This window comes from Pseudorasbora parva, chromosome 11 (assembly GCF_024679245.1).
Source record: "Pseudorasbora parva isolate DD20220531a chromosome 11, ASM2467924v1, whole genome shotgun sequence".
Classification (NCBI taxonomy): Eukaryota; Metazoa; Chordata; class Actinopteri; order Cypriniformes; family Gobionidae; genus Pseudorasbora; species Pseudorasbora parva.
In genome coordinates this window covers 1,183,967-1,209,539 of record NC_090182.1, presented here as the reverse complement: position 1 = coordinate 1,209,539, position 25,573 = coordinate 1,183,967, and the positions used below count along the sequence as shown (strand labels likewise).

At 42.5% G+C, this 25,573-nt stretch overlaps 2 protein-coding genes and 1 long non-coding RNA gene across 3 annotated transcripts in view; 2 read left to right on the top strand and 1 right to left on the bottom strand.

Annotated features, from left to right (window-relative positions):
• Positions 1-25,573, top strand: part of sqstm1 (sequestosome 1) — a 44,302-nt gene that overhangs the window by 7,073 nt on the left and 11,656 nt on the right. Inside the window, exons 7-8 of the mRNA XM_067456763.1 lie at positions 731-929; positions 3,963-4,710. Of these exons, the coding sequence (XP_067312864.1) occupies positions 731-929; positions 3,963-4,117 (354 nt within the window). The 3' untranslated portion in view covers positions 4,118-4,710. The remainder of the gene's footprint in view (positions 1-730; positions 930-3,962; positions 4,711-25,573) is intronic.
• On the bottom strand, positions 4,931-7,007 carry LOC137092505 (uncharacterized). The gene is made up of 3 exons (XR_010908303.1): positions 6,908-7,007; positions 5,244-5,315; positions 4,931-5,042 (listed from the first exon to the last, which is right to left on the bottom strand). It is a non-coding gene; the product is annotated as an uncharacterized lncRNA (long non-coding RNA).
• On the top strand, positions 7,104-23,929 carry LOC137092503 (sequestosome-1-like). Its single transcript, XM_067456765.1, has 3 exons — positions 7,104-7,260; positions 21,390-21,485; positions 22,780-23,929. Exons 1-3 carry the CDS (start codon positions 7,104-7,106, stop codon positions 22,824-22,826), a joined length of 300 nt encoding a protein of 99 aa, XP_067312866.1. The 3' UTR covers positions 22,827-23,929.

Sequence of the window (25,573 nt, the reverse complement as noted above, 5' to 3'; positions counted from 1 at the left end):
GATACGTCTGTGCGCAGTGGTTCTTAAAGCGCTGACTCCAGCTGCAGTCCACTCTTGGTGAATCTCCTCCACATTTTTGAATGGGTTTTGTTTCCCACTCCTCTCCAGGGTGCGGTTATCTCTATTGCTTCTACACTTTTTTTCTAGCACATCTTTTCCTTCCCTCCGCCTCTCTATTAATGTGTTGGACACAGAGCTCTGAGAACAGCCAGCCTCTTTTGCGATGACCTTTAGTGTCTCGCCCTCCGTGTGCAAGGTGTCAATGGCCGTCTTTTGGACACCTGTCAGGTCCGCAGTCTTCCCCATGATAGTGTCGCCGACAGAACGAGACTGAGGCCAGGTAAAGACCGGCAGGTGTTTGAGTTCATTCGCTGATTAGAGTGTGTCGTCAATATTGAACCTTTTCACAATATTCTAATTTTCAGAGATACTAAATTTGGGATTTTTCTTAGTTGTCAAGTTGTCAGTTATAATCATCAAAATTAAACAAAATAAGCATTTGAAATATATCAGTCTGTGTGTAATGAATGAATATAATATACACGCTTCACTTTTCGAATGGAATTAGTGAAATAAATCAATTTGATGATATTCTAATTATATGACCAGCACCTGAAATACAGATTGTGATATCTGGTGTTTTGACCACACACACGTCCTGCTAACACACACACACTCACACACACACACGTCCTGCTAACACACAGTGCTTCTATCATTGCTCCCCAAGGGGCCGAAGGACCAGGGCAGTGATGAGGAATGGACTCACCTCAGCTCTAAAGAGGTTGACCCGTCCACCGGAGAGCTGCAGTCCCTCAGGCTGGAGACGGATGGGCCAGATCTTCCCACACCACTGAGCCCCAAAAACACCACCAAACCGGGTCCCACTGGCCTGCGTGAGGCAGCTCTATACCCACACCTTCCTCAAGGTACAGCGAGCCCCACTGGGCACACAGCCCCTTCATAGGGATGTAGCGATGACGGAAACGATATGATCCGCCATAGAGGGGTTTTATCCAAGGCTCAGCTTGGTATAATAGGTCTACACTGCAAAAAAAAGCTTTTTTTTGTCTTTTTTCTAGTCCAAACATCAAAAAAATCTTGCATTAAGAAACATTTACTAGACAAGCAAAAGTAATTGTCTTGTTTTGGGGAAAATAACTCTAAATGAAGAGAGTTTTTGCTTAAAATAAGATAAATAATCTGCCAATGGGGTGAGAAAAATAATCTTAATTCAAACAGAAAACAAGATTATTTTTCTCACCCCATTGGCAGATTATTTATCTTATTTTAAGCAAAAACTCTCTTCATTTAGAGTTATTTTCCCCAAAACAAGACAATTACTTTTGCTTGTCTAGTAAATACTTCTTGTTTTAAGAATGTGTAGATGTTTGGACGAGAAACAAGACAGAAATACTGAGTAAAGGTCCTTTCACACCAGACGCGTAACGAAAAAGCATAACGAATAAGCGAATATTTCGTGTCAAAACCCTTCACATCAGCCGCGACACAAATGTGCGACATTTCAGAGCTCCAACATTACAAAACATTCACACCGACAGCTCAGCAAACACACACACTTCATCATTCAGTGAAGACGAGCTTTACATTTTATTTAAAGGAGCGAGAAGAAGGTTTTGGGTGCAGCCTGTCTTACAGAACAGAGTCTGAAGAGGAGGATGCTAATCTCTACAGGAACTAAAGCGTTATCATGGCCGGTTCAGCACTTACTTTCTAAAGTCTGTGGGACAATTTGAGGATCTCCTCCAGAGACGGCAGCGCATCTGACGAGACAAACCGCGCTCTTCAGGGAATCAATCGAGCCGAGCAGATGTTTCCAGTCGAGTCACAATGGGAACATTTCAGTGCCACAGACGAGCTGATGGACACACGCTCACTTTCCATAATCGCGGACACAAGGTTTAGAAAAAAATCAACTATTTATAAAAGTTATAGCTGTGTGTAGCATACAGTGGGCGAACACAGATGCAGCTGTACGGCTTACAGCTGTAATCTCATGAGGTTAAAGTTGATTGAATAGCTCGTGACATCAACTGGACATTTCGTCACCTTTGTTTCCTTTTGTGTGATTGGTTGAAGCCGTTTTTGTCGCCGCTAGAGTAAAAAAAAAAAAAAAAATCGACATCGAAACGAAAAAAATGTCGTTTTTTCGCCTCTGCACATTCGCGTTCGGTGTGGAAGCGCTCATTACACAAACAGCTGACCCAAAAAAAAACCCATCGCTCGAATTATTCGCACGTCAAAATCGCGTCCAGTGTGAAAGGGCCTTAAAGGGATCCCCTGGTGTTGAGACTTGTATGGCTTAATATAACATAAATGATGTCTCTTACTGAATTATGTAGTAGAAAACCCATGAAAGATCTACGTTATTTTAAAAATCGATTTTATATTTAGACCATGGGCGGCGCCATTTTGTTTGCGTTCTAGGTTGATGACGTAGAGTGGTTGAACTCCTCAATCAGCTGGCATTACCCGTAGCTATTTTTACCACAACGCAACTCGAAAATTGTTTCAGAGTTAAACAAAACAAATGAATTCCTTTGTAATTATACTTAAAACACACTCAAACATACATGTGCACACAAACTCAACTACACAAGTCACAAACAGATCGGCGGGCGCGCACACGACAGGCTCTGTCTGCTCAGTCTCCACGACAGGGGCTGAATCTGAAATCGACCCTATACCCTTAAATAGGGCATTATTTGAAGGGACGGACATTTGTAGTGTTGTCCGACACCATAGTGGACATGTTCGAGTGCAGTCATTCAGTCTCACGTTCCACCGCAATAACGAGTAAAGCCGATTTACAAACAGCTGTCCGACTTCACGCACTCAAACATACATGTGCACACAAACTCTCTCTCTCACACAGACTCTCACACACCCCAACAGATCGGCGCGAACACACACACACACACACACACACACACACACACACACACACACCCCAACAGATCGGCGCGAACACACACACACCCCAACAGATCGGCGCCAACACACACACACACGCACGCACTGCGCGCGCATACATAACCCTCAATCTATTCCCTGTGTTGATATCCTGTTCAACACATCCTGTTCCCTAGATAGACTGTTGATAGTAGATTAACTGTAACGCCTAATGTGACCAGCAGAGGGAAATATGTAGGTAGGACGATGGGATAAAGTAACGTGAGGAAGAGAGGCAGGATGTTTTGGTGATGATGCATGCGATTGAGACAGAGCAGTCAGGTGTGTGTGTGCGCGCCCGCCGATCTGTTTGTGACTTGTGTAGGTGAGTTTGTGTGCACATGTATGTTTGAGTGTGTTTTAAGTACAATTACAAAGCAATTCATTTGTTTTGTTTAACTCTGAAACAATTTTCGAGTTGCGTTGTGGTAAAAATAGCAACGGGTAACGCCAGCTGATTGAGGAGTTCAACCACTCTACGTCATCAACCTAGAACGCAAACAAAATGGCGCCGCCCATGGTCCAAATATAAAATCGATTTTTTAAATAACGTAGATCTTTCATGGGTTTTCTACCACATAATTCAGTAAGAGACATCATTTATGTTATATTAAGCCATACAAGTCTCAACACCAGGGGATCCCTTTAAGAAGAGCATTTTTTGCAGTGTAAAGTGCATTAATAGCAGGAGAGATAATGCCTGAGAAAAAGAAAAAAAAGAAAGTTATGGAGTTCATTGACAGTATTACATTAAACGACTATATATAATGATGCAACGGGGGAATATTTGTGGGTCCTAATAATAATAATACACAAATAATGATAATTTAATAATACTAAAAAAGTAAAAATGTGCTTTATGTTGGCTTCATTTTGGTTCAGTATCGTGATATATGTCGAATTGTCACACGAGTGTATCGTTACCCGTCCCTAAAGCCCAGCTGTGTCCGTTGATTAATTCCGGAAGCCTGATTTGCTCTCTCCGTCAGACGCAGACCCCAGGCTGGTGGAGTCCCTGTCCCAGATGCTGTCCATGGGCTTCAGTGATGAGGGCGGGTGGCTGACCCGACTGCTCCACGCCAAGAACTTCGACATCGGCTCGGCTCTGGACACCATACAGTACTCCAAAACCACACAGAAGTAGAGCTGGAGACGGAGAACACTTTCCTAATCTATACTAACTTTTATATCACAAGAGTTCAGCCGGACATGTGAAGATAGCAATTACTCAGGCGACTTCACTGCAAAAACCGCTCTTCTTACTCAGCCAGTCTGTCTTGAGTTTAGACTAAATATCTAAAGCAAAATGATCTGCCAATGCAGTGAGGAAAATAATATTTGTCTGATTTAAATCTGGTTTCCAAACTGAAATAAGATTATTTTTCTCACTTTATTGGCAGATCTTTAGCAAAAACTCACTTAATTTTGCTATTTTCCCCCAGAAAAATATCTTCTGTGGTTTTGCTGATCTAATAAATGCATCTTGATTTAAGAATGGTTTGATATTCTGAGTGGTAAGAAGAAAAAAAGACTATATAATAAGAGCATTTTTTGCAGTGCGGCACATACTTATGTTCATTATTGGCCTTTTATGCAAAATACATATATCACTTCATGCCATAACGATCATAAATGCATATTACTTAAAGGTTAAGTAAAGCTCTATATTTGTGTAATCAGTTTATGTATGATCTATTTGCATAATCATTTAGCAGTCTTTAGTTAAAGCAGAAAGCTGTGTGTGTTTTATTATCAGTTTGAGTAAACCAGTGGAGCTTAGTGAGGTCTTCTGAACTTCCTGTCCTTTCTCTTCGCAATAAAAACCTGCTCCAAAAAATCTTGGTGGTATTTGGGTTTGTTTAAGACTTTCGGGAAGAGCTGAACTACCAGTGAAGAGAGCATTCAGACACACAGCGGTTTGTGTTAATCATCAGAAAGGAAACGTTTCGTCTCTTCAAGCGTGTCGTTGCCTGAGCGAACTCTTCTGGAAGATAGCGTGGTTTGAGCCTGATTTTGCTCTAAATGACGTCACATCCCCCTGTTCTTCAATTTCACTTTGGCCCACATGTCTAGAAAAGTAACAGGGCTGACAATGTCAAGATAATTTGCCAGCTAACAGGTCACAAAAGCACGTTTTATGCTTAAGTTTATATTAAGTTAAATAATTCTTTAAATGTATACTTGAAAAATAGTAAGAGTTTTGCTGTTGCATGATGTCCTTCCTCATAAATCATCAAAAATACAACATAATAGGAGAGAGAGAAACTTGCCTGTGTTTTACCTGGTGGAAAGAGATGATGTCACTTCCTGGAAGTGATGTCACTGGAATGTACCATTTTGGCCTGACATGAAATAAGGGCACACCAATAAAATGATTTATAGTTTGTAAAAATAATAATAATGTATACTTGTGCCTAAACTTTGCTTAATAATGAGACTATACTTCGAACATTATACAAATGTCATGTTTGCATCATTCTGCTTTCAATTTGCGAATTAAATTCCCGCCGAAAGCCGTATCAACATAAATGCAATTTTAATTATTTAAAACAATTTTAAATTTGATGTAATATTGAAGATAGAATATATTTTTAAATCACAAATTAGTTTGTTATAGTAATTCGGTCTGAGTTGATCTTATTCAAAGGGCAAGAATACCTTTATTTCAGTGTATTATATAACGCCTCGAAAGAGTGCTTACTACAATCCTTAAAGAGCCGTCACTCATCTTACACGATCTCACAATGATCCATTCAAACCAATAAAGCTGTCTACAATCACTAATCTCCTGTTAATGAGAGGATATGAGAGAGCGAGCTCAACTCGGCTCTGAACAGAAACTCTGGCATTTTGAGCGGTGAGCGGACTCAAACAGCTCTGATTGGCCGTTGTGTTCAAGAGATCAACAAACATGTCTGCGATTGGCTACATTTCTCACCACTGCAAATAGAAAAACTTTCACATTCTCCAGAACACAAACGCAAAGTGTGTTTATCTGTGCTCTCGATCAGATTAGAAATTTAATTTACTAACTACACTAAACACTAAAATTATGATTCAAGTTATTCAACTAAATATACAAATTAAATGTATTAATTAGGTCTTATTTAATTCTATAAACTATCCAAAGCAGACTTTGCTGCAGTATTGTCCTGTTTAACACTATCATCATTGTTAATGCGCGATATAAATAAAGCTGATTGATTGAATCCAGATCGAGCTCAACTGATTAAGGTGTTTTCAGTCCGAATGAGCCGTCAATCCGCTCACGATCAGATTATAAGGGTCCATGAAACGCACATAATGATATATACAGTGAATTCAGGGGGATTGGGACAGTATTTCCAAGTCATCTCAATGGGAAAAGTGTCCCAGTCACCCTGAAATCACCGATAGTCAATGTTCTTACTTTCACGAGACTGATGAAGCTATTAGTATGAGTAGCAGCATGCTTTCTGTGTCCAGATTAGACTAATAATTATCCTGACTGGCACTGACACTACAAACAAAAACATTCTCTTGACAAAAAATAACTTTCTTAAGCTCAACATTTACTAAACATATACAAAGAGCGAGTATATCACAAATCCATTTTCCAAACTGTGTTTTTGTCTTATCCTGAAATATCACTATGGTTTATACTGGGACTATTTTAATTCGGTTCAGTTCATGCGTGCCTCGTCATAGACATAGACAGATAGAAGTAGATCCGGCTGCAATGTTCTTCCGCGAGACGCGTGCGGTTCCGCTAAAAGTTACCTAGTGTTGATTTAATAATATCTAAATATATCCAAATGCAAAACCAAACCAAATGCAAGTAACCTGAATCCAATGTTCCCAGCAGCAACTGGAACACATCTAGTGGCTACACCATGGTATTAGACGATCAATTCTGCAATACACAGGTAAATAGTACAATAAAAACCCATTATACCCATGTTTTGGAGACCTGAGTTCCCCCTCTGTGTGGATTTAGGCAGGCACAATGCAAGTCACTAATATGCTAAATGCGGATGCCATGTGGCGACTTTTTGGGCAGGCAAAAAAGTTGGCAACACTCAGCGGATGTCCTACGCAACGCATCCTTTCCAGAGGCTCGGATGGGTTTTTAGACAATATTTCTCGCTAGGATGATGATAGTGAAAGCTTTCCTCCTCGGGAAGGACGATCGACACGAGGAGATCCGGCGCTTCGACCTGAATTTCCCATTTTTCAAGTGGTTGAAGAAAAAAGTGTTCAATCTTTTTGCCCGTCTCGGGACTGCGCCCTTTCAAATGTACTATAAAGGTAAGCCAGATCTCAATTTTAGTGCCTTAACGTTATGGTTTAATTTAACAGAAGTTTAATGAGATTTCACAAAGTGGCAATACTGTAGCCAGAGCCCTATGGACTTTAGCCTGACAAGCCTGAGCTGGAAACTCTCCATTGACGGCTCAATCTGAGGGGCGGGATAAACGGCTGTCTGTCAAACTCCCTCTGCACGCGATAGGATAGCGCTACACCAACCAGAGCAATGAAGGTGAAGCAGAGCTCGCTGACAGATTAAACATTCGCCACAAAAAAGCAATTAAAACATTACAGATATTAAATAAGATCATAAACTCTCCTGTGAATAGATACATTGTCTTGATGAGCTATTTTATCTGTTTGTTTTATTTTAATTTTTAATTTTAGCACGCAAACGCAACTCGGCCATCATTATGTTAAGCCCTGCCCACCGACTCAATACACAATGTGATTGGCCCGACCAGAGTTTGGCGTTTACAGCTCAGAAGGGTATTGAGAGTTGCTAGCCGACACTGGCGGCAGATTAGATTTGCTGCCGCTAGGGGGCGTCTAGATTTCTAGACTATGTGGACTTACTATTCTGCCACAATTCTGCGCGCGCAAGATCATATTATGAGCGCGCAAAAGGGTATTTTGCGCGCGTGAAGTTTTGTGGAGAAATGTTCGTCCCGCAAATAAGAGTATTTAGAGCGAACTAAAATCAATTTTGCATTTAAAATGAGCTTATTTGGATGTGCGCCGATGTGCAGCGTCTCGTTTGCTTGCGCTCCGATACCCGCTCAGACTGCTCGCTATCTCAACACAACTCAACGTTACAATATGACATAATTCCAGCCGATCAGAGACGAGAGGCTAAATTCTGATAGGCTGGCTTAACAACCTATCACAAGACTCCCTGCATTAGTCTACAGCGGACAAGGAAATATACACGGAAAATCAAATTTAACACTGTTATAAAGTCTTTGACATTTATTTACAAGTTCAAATGTCTACTATTTGACAAACACACATAAGTATCTTATTTTTTCTAAATTAATATGAAAGGAAGAAGTATAAAAAGTATGCATGTGTATGCTTGTCATATCATATGTATATACTCAGAATGACAAACATACATTGGATGGTTTTGCATAAACTATGCATTGTCACAAGACTTTTACTGTACAATACTGTAAAATATAGACTGAATTACTAATTTTACATACTATTTGGGTAGGTTAGTAATGCAGTGTTGTTCTTCCTCACTACAAAAAATACTTGGTCCGATTATGACCGATTTATACTTTTTATACACGACCGCGACAATAAACGCACAACCGAGACAATAAACGCACGACTGCGACTATAAACGCACGACCGCGACTATAAACGCACAACCGAGACAATAAACGCACAACCGAGACAATAAACGCACGACTATAAACGCACGACCGCGACAATAAACGCACGACCGCGACAATAAACGCACAACCGAGACAATAAACGCACTACTATAAACGCCTGACCGCGACTAAACGCACGACCGCGACAATAAACGCACAACCGCGACAATAAACGCACGACCGCGACAATAAACGCACGACCGCGACAATAAACGCACGACTATAAACGCACGACCGCGACTATAAACGCACGACCGCGACAATAAACGCACTACTATAAACGCCTGACCGCGACAATAAACGCACAACCGCGACAATAAACGCACGACTATAAACGCACGACCGCGACAATAAACGCACTACTATAAACGCCTGACCGCGACAATAAACGCACGACCGCGACAATAAACGCACAACCGCGACAATAAACGCACGACCGCGACAATAAACGCACAACCGAGACAATAAACGCACGACTATAAACGCACGACCGCGACAATAAACGCACGACCGCGACAATAAACGCACAACCGAGACAATAAACGCACTACTATAAACGCCTGACCGCGACTATAAACGCACGACCGCGACAATAAACGCACAACCGCGACAATAAACGCACGACCGCGACAATAAACGCACGACCGCGACAATAAACGCACAACCGCGACAATAAACGCACGACTATAAACGCACGACCGCGACTATAAACGCACGACCGCGACAATAAACGCACTACTATAAACGCCTGACCGCGACTATAAACGCACGACCGCGACAATAAACGCACAACCGCGACAATAAACGCACGACCGCGACAATAAACGCACGACCGCGACAATAAACGCACAACCGCGACAATAAACGCACGACTATAAACGCACGACCGCGACTATAAACGTACGACCGCGACAATAAACGCACTACTATAAACGCCTGACCGCGACTATAAACGCACGACCGCGACAATAAACGCACAACCGCGACAATAAACGCACGACCGCGACAATAAACGCACGACCGCGACTATAAACGCACGACCGCGACAATAAACGCACTACTATAAACGCACGACCGCGACAATAAACGCACAACCGCGACAATAAACGCACGACCGCGACAATAAACGCACAACCGAGACAATAAACGCACGACTATAAACGCACGACCGCGACAATAAACGCACGACCGCGACAATAAACGCACAACCGAGACAATAAACGCACTACTATAAACGCCTGACCGCGACTATAAACGCACGACCGTGACAATAAACGCACTACTATAAACGCACGACCGCGACAATAAACGCACAACCGCGACAATAAACGCACGACCGCGACAATAAACGCACAACCGAGACAATAAACGCACGACTATAAACGCACAACCGCGACAATAAACGCACGACCGCGACAATAAACGCACGACCGCGACAATAAACGCACAACCGCGACAATAAACGCACGACTATAAACGCACGACCGCGACTATAAACGCACGACCGCGACAATAAACGCACTACTATAAACGCCTGACCGCGACTATAAACGCACGACCGCGACAATAAACGCACAACCGCGACAATAAACGCACGACCGCGACAATAAACGCACGACCGCGACAATAAACGCACAACCGCGACAATAAACGCACGACTATAAACGCACGACCGCGACTATAAACGTACGACCGCGACAATAAACGCACTACTATAAACGCCTGACCGCGACTATAAACGCACGACCGCGACAATAAACGCACAACCGCGACAATAAACGCACGACCGCGACAATAAACGCACGACCGCGACTATAAACGCACGACCGCGACAATAAACGCACTACTATAAACGCACGACCGCGACAATAAACGCACAACCGCGACAATAAACGCACTACTATAAACGCCTGACCGCGACTATAAACGCACGACCGCGACAATAAACGCACAACCGCGACAATAAACGCCCGACCGCGACTATAAACGCACGACCGCGACAATAAACGCACAACCGCGACAATAAACGCACGACCGCGACAATAAACGCACGACTATAAACGCCTGACCGCGACTATAAACGCACGACCGCGACAATAAACGCACGACCGCGACAATAAACGCATGACTATAAACGCCCGACCGCGACTATAAACGCACGACCGCGACAATAAACGCACGACTATAAACGCCCGACCATGACAATAAACGCATGACTATAAACGCCCAACCGCGACAATAAACGCACGACCGCGACAATAAACGCACGACTATAAACGCCCGACCATGACAATAAACGCACGACCGCGACTATAAACGCACGACCGCAACAATAAACGCACGACCGTGACAATAAACGCACGACTGCGACTATAAACGCACGACCGCAACAATAAACGCACGACCGTAACAATTAACACATGACCGCGACAATAAACGCACGACTGCGACTATAAACGCACGACCGCGACAATAAACGCACGACCGCGACAATAAACGCACGACTATAAACGCCCGACCGTGACAATAAACGCACGACCGCAACAATAAACGCACGACCGTAACAATAAACACATGACCGTGACAATAAACGCACAACTGCGACTATAAACGCACGACCGCAACAATAAACGCACGACCGCAACAATAAACGCACGACCGTAACAATAAACACATGACCGCGACAATAAACGCACGACCGTGACAATAAACGCACGACCGCGACAATAAACGCACGACCGCGACAATAAACGCATGACCGCGACAATAAATGCACGACCGCGACAATAAACGCACGACTATAAACGCCCGACCGTGACAATAAACGCACGACTATAAACGCCCGACCGCGACAATAAACGCACGACTATAAACGCCCGACCGTGACAATAAACGCACGACTATAAACGCCCGACCGTGACAATAAACGCACGACTATAAACGCCCGACCGCGACTATAAACGCACGACCGCAACAATAAACGCACGACCGCAACAATAAACGCACGACCGTGACAATAAACGCACGACTATAAACGCCCGACCGCGACTATAAACCCATGACTATAAGCGCCCGACCGCGACTATAAACGCACGACCGTGACAATAAACGCACGACTATAAACGCCCGACCGTGACAATAAACGCATGATTATAAACGCCCGACCGCGACTATAAACGCACGACCGCAACAATAAACGCACGACTATAAACGCCCGACCGTGACAATAAACGCACGACCGCGACTATAAACGCCCGACCGTGACAATAAACGCCCGACCGCGACTATAAACGCACGACCGCAACAATAAACGCACGACCGCGACAATAAACGCACGACCGTGACAATAAACGCACGACTATAAACGCCCGACCGCGACAATAAACGCACGACCGCAAAAATAAACGCACGACCGCGACAATAAACGCACGACCGCGACAATAAACGCACGAGCGCGACAATAAGCACGAGCGCGACAATAAACACACGACCGAGACAAACACACAACTGCGACAATAAACACACGACCGAGACAAACACACGACTGCGACAATAAACGCACGACCGAGACAATAAACACACGACTGCGACAATAAACACGAGCGCGACAATAAACGCACGACTGCGACAATAAACACACGATTGCGGCAATAAACACACGACCGAGACAATAAACACACGACTGCGACAATAAACGCACGACTGCGACAATAAACACGAGCGCGACAATAAACGCACGACTGCGACAATAAATGCACGCCTGCGACAATAAACGCACGACTGCGACAATAAACGCACGACCGAGACAATAAACACACGACTGCGACAATAAACGCACGACTGCGACAATAAACGCACGACTGCGACAATAAACGCACGACTGCGACAATAAACGCACGACTGCGACAACGCACGACTGCGACAATAAACGCACGACTGCGACAATAAACACACGACTGCGACAATAAACACACGACTGCGACAATAAACACACGACTGCGACAATAAACACACGACTGCGACAATAAACGCACGACTGCGACAATAAACGCACGACTGCGACAATAAACACACGACTGCGACTATAAACGCACGACCGCGACAATAAACACACGACTGCGACAATAAACGCACGACCGCCACAATAAACACACGACTGCGGCAATAAACGCACGACCGCGACAATAAACGCACAACCGCGACAATAAACACACGACTGCGACAATAAACGCACGACCGCCACAATAAACACGACCGCGACAATAAAAACACGACCGCGACAATAAACACACGACCGCGACAATAAACACACGACTGTGACAATAAACGCACGACCGCGACAATAAACGCACGACTGCGACAATAAACACATGACCGAGACAATAAACGCACGACCGCGACAATAAACGCACGACTATAAACACACGACTGCGACAATAAACACACGACTGCGACAATAAACGCATGACTATAAACACACGACCGCGACAATAAACACACAACCGGGACAATAAACACACGACTGCGACAATAAACGCACGACTATAAACACACGACCGCGACAATAAACACACGACCGCGACAATAAACGCACGACTGCGACAATAAACGCACGACTATAAACGCCTGACCGCGACAATAAACACACAACCGCGACAATAAACGCACGACTGCGACAATAAACGCACGACTATAAACACACGACTATAAACGCCTGACCGCGACAATAAACACACGACCGCGACAATAAACGCACGACTATAAACACACGACTGCGACAATAAACACACGACTGCGACAATAAACGCACGACTATAAACGCACGACCGTGACAATAAACACACGACTGCGACAATAAACGCACGACTATAAATGCCTGACCGCGACAATAAACACACGACCGCGACAATAAACGCACGGCTATAAACACACGACTATAAACACACGACTGCGACAATAAACACACGACCGCGACAATAAACGCACGACAATAAACACACGACTGAGACAATAAACGCACGACTATAAACACACGACTGCGACAATAAACACACGACTATAAACACATGACCGAGACAATAATAACACGACTGCGACAATAAACACACGACCGCGACAGTAAACGCACGGCTATAAACACACGACTGCGACAATAAACACACGACTATAAACACATGACCGAGACAATAAACACACGACCGCGACAGTAAACGCACGGCTATAAACACACGACTGCGACAATAAACACACGACTATAAACACATGACCGAGACAATAAACACACGACTGCGACAATAAACGCACGGCTATAAACACATGACCGCGACAATAAACGCACGACCGCGACAATAAACACACGACTATAAACACACGACCGAGACAATAAACGCACGACTATAAACACATGACCGAGACAATAAACGCACGACTATAAACACATGACCGAGACAATAAACGCACGGCTATAAACACATGACCGCGACAATAAACGCACGACCGCGACAATAAACACACGACTATAAACACACGACCGAGACAATAAACGCACGACTATAAACACATGGCCGAGACAATAAACGCACGACTATAAACACATGACCGAGACAATAAACGCACGACTATAAACACACGACCGAGACAATAAACGCACGACTATAAACACATGACCGAGACAATAAACGCACGACTATAAACACATGACCGAGACAATAAACGCACGACTATAAACACATGACCGAGACAATAAACTCACGACTATAAACACATGACCGAGACAATAAACGCACGACTATAAACACATGACCGAGACAATAAACGCACGACTATAAACACATGACCGAGACAATAAACGCACGATTATAAACACATGACCGAGACAATAAACGCACGACTATAAACACACGACCGAGACAATAAACGCACGACTATAAACACATGACCGAGACAATAAACGCACGACTATAAACACATGACCGAGACAATAAACGCACGACTATAAACACACGACCGAGACAATTAACGCACGACTATAAACACATGGCCGAGACAATAAACGCACGACTATAAACACACGACCGAGACAATAAACGCACGACTATAAACACACGACCGAGACAATAAACGCACGACTATAAACACATGACCGAGACAATAAACACACGACTATAAACACACGACCGAGACAATAAACGCACGACTATAAACACATGACCGAGACAATAAACACACGACTATAAACACACGACCGAGACAATAAACGCACGACTATAAACACATGACCGAGACAATAAACGCACGACTATAAACACATGACCGAGACAATAAACGCACGACTATAAACACATGACCGAGACAATAAACGCACGACTATAAACACATGACCGAGACAATAAACGCACGACTATAAACACATGACCGAGACAATAAACGCACGACTATAAACACATGACCGAGACAATAAACGCACGACTATAAACACATGACCGAGACAATAAACGCACGATTATAAACACATGACCGAGACAATAAACGCACGACTATAAACACATGACCGAGACAATAAACACACGACTATAAACACACGACCGAGACAATAAACGCATGACTATAAACACATGACCGAGACAATTAACGCACTGCTATAAACACATGACCGAGACAATAAACGCACGACTATAAACACATGACCGAGACAATAAACGCACGACTATAAACACATGACCGAGACAATAAACACACGACTATAAACACACGACCGAGACAATAAACGCATGACTATAAACACATGACCGAGACAATTAACGCACTGCTATAAACACATGACCGAGACAATAAACGCACGACTATAAACACATGACCGAGACAATAAACGCACGACTATAAACACATGACCGAGACAATAAACGCACGACTATAAACACATGACCGAGACAATAAACGCACGATTATAAACACATGACCGAGACAATAAACACACGACTATAAACACACGACCGAGACAATAAACTCACGACTATAAACACATGACCGAGACAATAAACGCACGACTATAAACACATGACCGAGACAATAAACGCACGACTATAAACACATGACCGAGACAATAAACACACGACTATAAACACACGACCGAGACAATAAACGCACGACTATAAACACATGACCGAGACAATAAACGCACGACTATAAACACATGACCGAGACAATAAACACACGACTATAAACACACGACCGAGACAATAAACGCATGACTATAAACACATGACCGAGACAATTAACGCACTGCTATAAACACATGACCGAGACAATAAACGCACGACTATAAACACATGACCGAGACAATAAACGCACGACTATAAACACATGACCGAGACAATAAACGCACGACTATAAACACATGACCGAGACAATAAACGCACGGCTATAAACACATGACCGCGACAATAAACGCACGACCGCGACAATAAACACACGACTATAAACACACGACCGAGACAATAAACGCACGACTATAAACACATGGCCGAGACAATAAACGCACGACTATAAACACACGACCGAGACAATAAACGCACGACTATAAACACACGACCGAGACAATAAACGCACGACTATAAACACATGACCGAGACAATAAACGCACGACTATAAACACATGACCGAGACAATAAACGCACGACTATAAACACATGACCGAGACAATAAACTCACGACTATAAACACATGACCGAGACAATAAACGCACGACTATAAACACATGACCGAGACAATAAACGCACGACTATAAACACATGACCGAGACAATAAACGCACGATTATAAACACATGACCGAGACAATAAACGCACGACTATAAACACACGACCGAGACAATAAACGCACGACTATAAACACATGACCGAGACAATAAACGCACGACTATAAACACATGACCGAGACAATAAACGCACGACTATAAACACACGACCGAGACAATTAACGCACGACTATAAACACATGGCCGAGACAATAAACGCACGACTATAAACACATGACCGAGACAATAAACGCACGACTATAAACACACGACCGAGACAATAAACGCACGACTATAAACACATGACCGAGACAATAAACACACGACTATAAACACACGACCGAGACAATAAACGCACGACTATAAACACATGACCGAGACAATAAACACACGACTATAAACACACGACCGAGACAATAAACGCACGACTATAAACACATGACCGAGACAATAAACGCACGACTATAAACACATGACCGAGACAATAAACGCACGACTATAAACACATGACCGAGACAATAAACGCACGACTATAAACACATGACCGAGACAATAAACGCACGACTATAAACACATGACCGAGACAATAAACGCACGACTATAAACACATGACCGAGACAATAAACGCACGACTATAAACACATGACCGAGACAATAAACGCACGATTATAAACACATGACCGAGACAATAAACGCACGACTATAAACACATGACCGAGACAATAAACACACGACTATAAACACACGACCGAGACAATAAACGCATGACTATAAACACATGACCGAGACAATTAACGCACTGCTATAAACACATGACCGAGACAATAAACGCACGACTATAAACACATGACCGAGACAATAAACGCACGACTATAAACACATGACCGAGACAATAAACACACGACTATAAACACACGACCGAGACAATAAACGCATGACTATAAACACATGACCGAGACAATTAACGCACTGCTATAAACACATGACCGAGACAATAAACGCACGACTATAAACACATGACCGAGACAATAAACGCACGACTATAAACACATGACCGAGACAATAAACGCACGATTATAAACACATGACCGAGACAATAAACACACGACTATAAACACACGACCGAGACAATAAACTCACGACTATAAACACATGACCGAGACAATAAACGCACGACTATAAACACATGACCGAGACAATAAACGCACGACTATAAACACATGACCGAGACAATAAACACACGACTATAAACACATGACCGAGACAATAAACACACGACTATAAACACATGACCGAGACAATAAACGCACGACTATAAACACATGACCGAGACAATAAACGCACGATTATAAACACATGACCGAGACAATAAACGCACGATTATAAACACATGACCGAGACAATAAACGCACGACTATAAACACACGACCGAGACAATAAACGCACGACTATAAACACATGACCGAGACAATAAACGCACGACTATAAACACATGACCGAGACAATAAACGCACGATTATAAACACATGACCGAGACAATAAACGCACGACTATAAACACACGACTGCGACAATAAACACATGACCGAGACTATAAACACACGACTATAAACACATGACCGAGACAATAAACGCACGACTATAAACACATGACCGAGACAATAAACGCACGACTATAAACGCACGACCGAGACAATTAACGCACGACTATAAACACATGGCCGAGACAATAAACACACGACTATAAACACATGACCGAGACAATAAACGCACGACTATAAACACATGACCGAGACAATAAACGCACGACTATAAACACATGACCGAGACAATAAACGCACGACTATAAACACACGACCGAGACAATTAACGCACGACTATAAACACATGGCCGAGACAATAAACGCACGACTATAAACACATGACCGAGACAATAAACGCACGACTATAAACACATGACCGAGACAATAAACGCACGGCTATAAACACATGACCGCGACAATAAACGCACGACCGCGACAATAAACACACGACTATAAACACACGACCGAGACAATAAACGCACGACTATAAACACATGGCCGAGACAATAAACGCACGGCTATAAACACATGACCGCGACAATAAACGCACGACTATAAACACATGACCGAGACAATAAACGCACGACTATAAACACACGACCGAGACAATAAACGCACGACTATAAACACATGACCGAGACAATAAACGCACGACTATAAACACATGGCCGAGACAATAAACGCACGACTATAAACACATGACCGAGACAATAAACGCACGACTATAAACACATGACCGAGACAATAAACGCACGACTATAAACACATGACCGAGACTATAAACACACGACTATAAACACATGACCGAGACAATAAACGCACGACTATAAACACACGACTGCGACAATAAACACATGACCGAGACTATAAACACACGACTATAAACACATGACCGAGACAATAAACGCACGACTATAAACACATGACCGAGACAATAAACGCACGACTATAAACACACGACTGCGACAATAAACACATGACCGAGACTATAAACACACGACTATAAACACATGACCGAGACAATAAACGCACGACTATAAACACATGACCGAGACAATAAACGCACGACTATAAACACACGACCGAGACAATTAACGCACGACTATAAACACATGGCCGAGACAATAAACACACGACTATAAACACATGACCGAGACAATAAACGCACGACTATAAACACATGACCGAGACAATAAACGCACGACTATAAACACACGACCGAGACAATTAACGCACGACTATAAACACATGGCCGAGACAATAAACGCACGACTATAAACACATGACCGAGACAATAAACGCACGACTATAAACACATGACCGAGACAATAAACGCACGGCTATAAACACATGACCGCGACAATAAACGCACGACCGCGACAATAAACACACGACTATAAACACACGACCGAGACAATAAACGCACGACTATAAACACATGGCCGAGACAATAAACGCACGGCTATAAACACATGACCGCGACAATAAACGCACGACTATAAACACATGACCGAGACAATAAACGCACGACTATAAACACACGACCGAGACAATAAACGCACGACTATAAACACATGACCGAGACAATAAACGCACGACTATAAACACATGGCCGAGACAATAAACGCACGACTATAAACACATGACCGAGACAATAAACGCACGACTATAAACACATGACCGAGACAATAAACGCACGACTATAAACACACGACTGCGACGATAAATACGATTTCGATTAATCGTGCAGCACTACTATTACATGATCAGGTCATATGGAATGAATGTTATCCATTGTTTGTACAGAGAGAAGGAGATCTACAGGTCCTTCTCAAAAAATTAGCATATTGTGATAAAGTTCATTATTATCCATAATGTAATGATACAAATAAAATTTTCATATATTTTAGATTCATTGCACGCCAGCTGAAATATTTCAGGTCTTTTATTGTTTTAAAACTGACGATTTTGGCATACATCTAAAAAAAAATAATTTAATACAAAAAAAGTTGACCTTCAAATAATGATGTTCAGTTCTGCACTCAACCCTTGGTGGGGAATCCTTTAGCAGAAATGACGGCTTCAGTGCGGCGTGGCGTGGAGGCGATCAGCCTGTGGCTCTGCTGAGGTGTTCTGGAGGCCCAGGATGCTTCGATAGCGGCCTTAAGCTCATCCAGAGTGTTGGGTCTGGCGTCTCTCAACTTTCTCTTCACAATATCCCACAGATTCTCTATGGGGTTCAGGTCAGGAGAGTTGAGCACAGTAATACCATGGTCAGTAAACCGTTTACCAGTGGTTTGGGCACTGTGAGCAGGTGCCAGGTTGTGCTGAAAAACCAAATCTTCATCCCCATAAAGCTTTTCAGCAGATGGCAGCAGGAAGTGCTCCAGAATCTCCTGATAGCGAGCTGCATTGACCCTGCCCTTGATAAAACACAGTGGACCAACACCAGCAGCTGACATGGCACCCCAGACCATCACTGACTGTGGGGACTTGACACTGGACTTCAGGCATTTGGGCATTTCCTTCTCCCCAGTCGTCCTCCAGACTCTGGCACCTTGATTTCCCAATGACATGCAAAATTTGCTTTCATCCGAAAAAAGTACTTTGGACCACTGAGCAACAGTCCAGTGCTGCTTCTCTGTAGCCCAAAGTGTCTTGACCTGGGGAATGCGGCACCTGTAGCCCATTTCCTGCACACGCCTGTGCACGGTGGCTCTGGATGTTTCTACTCCAGACTCAGTCCACTGCTTCCGCAGGTCCCCCAAGGTCTGGAGTCGGTCCTTCTCCACAATCTTCCTCAGGGTCCGCTCACCTCTTCTCGTTTTTTGCCACACTTTTTCCTTCCCACAGACTTCCCACTGAGGTGCCTTGATCCAGCACTCTGGGAACAGCCTATTCGTTCAGAAATGTCTTTCTGTGTCTTCCCCTCTCGCTTGAGGGTGTCAGTGATGGCCTTCTGGACAGCAGTCAGGTCGGCCGTCTTACCCATGATTGCGGTTTTGAGTAATGAACCAGGCTGGGAGTTTTTAAAAGCCTCAGGAATCTTTTGCAGGTGTTTAGAGTTCATTAGTTGATTCAGATGATTAGGTTAATAGCTCGTTTAGAGAACCGCTTCATGATATGCTAATTTTTTGAGACAGGAATTTTGGGTTTTCAGAGCTGTATGCCAAAATCCTCAGCATTAAAACAATAAAAGACCTGAAATATTTCAGTTGGTGTGCAATGAATCTAAAATATATGAAAGTTTAATTTTTATCATTACATTATGGAAAATAATGACCTTTATCACAAAATGCTCATTTTTGAGAAGGACCTGTATGTAAAAACATGATGCCAATAATAGTGACTATAATCCCCTTTTTCTGTAGATGAAGACGGGAACATGATCGCTTTCTCCTCAGACGATGAGCTCATGATGGGATTGGCTCTGGTGAAGGACGACACTTTTCATCTCTTCATCAAGCGTAAGTCACAAATACTTCTGAGTGTCTAAACCCAAACATTAACATCACAGGGATTACAACTAACATTAACGGATTAGTTCACTTTACAATGAACATTTAAAGCTGGAGGAAAATAGTCCATCACAGATGGGGAAGAAGAGAAAGAAAAAAGTGAAGAAAAGAAATGGTGAAACGTGACGTTCAGACATATTTCTTCCTTAGGATTAGTGTGGTGGTAGATTTTCTAGTTTCTTTCAAACGTCTCCTCCGGTGATCTCTCTTGAAGCCGATACAGAAGTAATGTAAACTGCAGTTCCTCGTCTGGCCACTAGAGCGGCTCCAGAAGCCGATACTGTAGTAATGTAAACTGCAGTTCCTCCTCTGGCCACTAGAGCGGCTCCAGAAGCCGATACTGTAGTAATGTAAACTGCAGTTCCTCCTCCGGCCACTAGAGCGGCTCCAGAAGCCGATACTGTAGTAATGTAAACTACAGTTCCTCCTCTGGCCACTAGAGCGGCTCCAGAAGCCGATACTGTAGTAATGTAAACTGCAGTTCCTCCTCTGGCCACTAGAGCGGCTCCTGAAGCCGATACTGTAGTAATGTAAACTGCAGTTCCTCCTCTGGCCACTAGAGCGGCTCCAGAAGCCGATACTGTAGTAATGTAAACTGCAGTTCCTCCTCTGGCCACTAGAGCGGCTCCAGAAGCCAATACTGTAGTAATGTAAACTGCAGTTCCTCCTCTGGCCACTAGAGCGGCTCCAGAAGCCGATACTGTAGTAATGTAAACTGCAGTTCCTCCTCTGGCCACTAGAGCGGCTCCTGAAGCCAATACAGAAGTAATGTAAACTGCAGTTCCTCGTCTGGCCACTAGAGCGCCTCCTGAAGCCGATACTGAAGTAATGTAAACTGCAGTTCCTCCTCTGGCCACTAGAGTGGCTCCAGAAGGAGCAGAATCTCATTGGGTCTCATGTTAAAATGCGTTATACGTTATATAAAGCCTTAAAGTTCTGCATAATTAAGGGCGTGGTTACTTTGAGTGACAGGTGGATTGCCATTTATCTGCCATCTCTAGTCATCACCTAAGCTCCGCCCACGTCCCGCCTCTTTGGCCATTTTCTGTTATCCGGGAGTGACACGCGATGACTCGCTCACAACATGAAGAGTCAACGGCTCGACTCTACTTTACGCTTCAGACCGGCTTATCGGATTCCTATTGGTGAAATCACGGACACTACGGACATATTTTTCTACGGTCTATGTTTTTTTTGTGTGTGGGAAAATCCAACATTTATCTCTCACTGTTTTCTGTTGCAGGTGCGGACCACGACCGGGAATGGAATCCGGCTAAAGAGGACTACTAATGTCATTAAATAACCAAATGTTCTAATGCATACTGTTCCAAGGTTAAGTTAAGGTTAAATATACATATTTACTCTGTTTGTTGTGCTTTTTGACATTGTTTTGTTATAAATAGCCTAAAATATACCAATGGAACTTTACTATTTAGTAGTTATATTGTTGTTTTTGTATTGATCCACTCATGTGCCACACACTGTCTATCACAAAACGTATCATGGTTAACGGTACCGTAACTCAGTTTAAGCGTTCCAAAACAAAGGCAGAGTACCGTAACCTGCTGGTTATTCTATATATCCCATATTCGTATATCTATATATATATATATGTAAAGGATAAAACATATTATTCTGGATTTGAATAAAAAAATAAATGTATAAAACCAGTTTATTTGTAGGGCATTGACAATATTGTTTTTTATAATTAGTTAAATAATTGTGGTAATACAAATAATTATTAATAAAAAAATATAAATATAAAAAAACCATTATCCCCCCCCTTCTCTCAGGATCACTCTGTGTGTGTGTGTCTGTAGGGGGTCTCTTTCACTCTGTGTGTGTGTGTCACCTTGTCTCTTGTTTTTTCATAATTTAACCCTTTCATATCATAGGCTATCACAAATAACACTTTATTGTGAAAAATAAGTAAAAAACAAAAACATATATTATATCTTTAATTAAATACTGGTCTTCTGAACTTACAAAATTTTGAGCTGCAAAAAATACATTTGCACATAATTGAAAGTGATATCTTAATACTTTTAATTGTTTTCTATAACATGGGCTTTAAAGAAGGTCATGCGCTGTGTTTGCAAAGATCACGGATGACACCTCTTTAAACTAATTATTTATTGATAAAATTCAAATGGTTAAAAAAATAATTTCACATGATTTTATAAAAGTGGCTGTTTATAATAAACTTCCATAAATTATATGCACGCATATTACTCTTACCTGACACTGATATTACAATCATTGTTGCGGTCTCTGTGATTTGGCTTAATTTATTTTTAAGAGAAGTGTAAGGATAATACAACTTCAGCATTTGGACAGTATTCTGCACTCATTTTGAAATTGACATTTGACATCACCTGACATAAAATTAATGAATAAAATGTAATTGATCTCAGAGATGTGAGTGTTGTGGTTCCTGGTCATAGCAGCACCAGTTGCTGCAGTTAATGAGGTGAATTCAAATGACTTTGACATAGTCCCTTTATTTATTTTTTCCCATTAAATGCCTATTGGCCTGCTGTGCACAGTTAAGCTGATGCCACCGGCTTGGGCCCGTCATCGCTGCTCGCAGCTTTAATTATGTATGGTATTTTTAATATATGTTACTTATGTGTAACCTAAATTAGATATAAAGCATTTTGGTGAAGTCTTTCATCAGCAATAATAAAGTTTGTCGAGACAAACCTTTTAAAGTGTGTTTAAGGCTTGATTTTTAATTAATTTCAATGTAAAACACTTTGAATTGCCATCGTGTATGAAATGTGCTCTATAAATAAACTTGTCTTGCCTTGATAAAGTCAGACCAGAAAGTTAGAAAAAGTTTTAAAAGCTTAAAGTTGGATGGTTTTGAAGGCTAGTCTATCAGAAAACTAGATGTATCAATGGATAATAGATGGATAGATATATAATGGATGGATAGATAGATAGATAATAGATGGATGGATAGATAATAGATGGATGGATAGATAGATAGATAATAGATGCATGGATAGATAATGGATGGATAGATAAATAGACTGAGTTTCATAAGGTACTCAGAGGGTGGATTCTGGGGTGTTGCTGTTTGGTTGCTAAGGTATTCTGGGTGGTTGCTAGGTTGTTGCTAAGGTACTCGTGACGGTTGCTGTTCGTTATCTAATGTGTTGAGGTAGCTGATCTGTAATGTTTGTGATGATTATATCTTTATTTAATCTTCTCTTCAGCCCAGAGGTGCTCAGACCTGCAGAGGCCACACCTGTCTGTTATTATTGGTGTTTTTTTAGGTCTGCAGAAAGTTCAACCTTAAAGGTGCAGTATTATCCCCATCTAGTGGTGAGGTTGTGAATTATACCCCTCTCTTTCGAAGCACATAGACGCTACGGTGGCCCACACAGGACACATGTGGGCGTCTGAGACAGCAGAGAGCCGCTAACACTCTGTAGAGAAGTTTGTCCCGTTAGGGCCACCGTAGAAACATGGCGGCACAAAATGGCGGCTTCACTGTAAGAGACCCGCGGTGTGTGTAGATAGAAACGGCTCATTCTAAAATAATAAACACGGCTCATTATATAAGGCCTTTATACTATTATATTGCATTTCTGTCAGTCATAAATATTACACACTGCACCTTTAAAACAGCAAACTCTGTTGCGTTCAGGATACTGCTATTCTAGCTCTAGGTCAAACTGTTGGAAACATTGATACGTTGGTTAGTGAAAGAACTATGCGGCCGTCATTTACTGACACCTCTCCTCAGCTGGTCTGATTCTGCGTGAGTGAGCTTCATAGACTGTGGTGAGCTCTCAACCAATGATGTGCTGAAGCTACACAAGGACCGCCCTCCTCATTTACATAAATCGATCAATAAATGTAAAAATAAATGCATGTGGGAAAAATAAATGAATGCATAAATATAAAAATCTATGTAAATTAAATGTTACATTTAATTAACAAATAAATAAAAGTTAAAAATATATATTTTTATAAAAGCAGAAAATAATAAATTAAGGGAAGGATAATACAAAATTGTATTTGACATA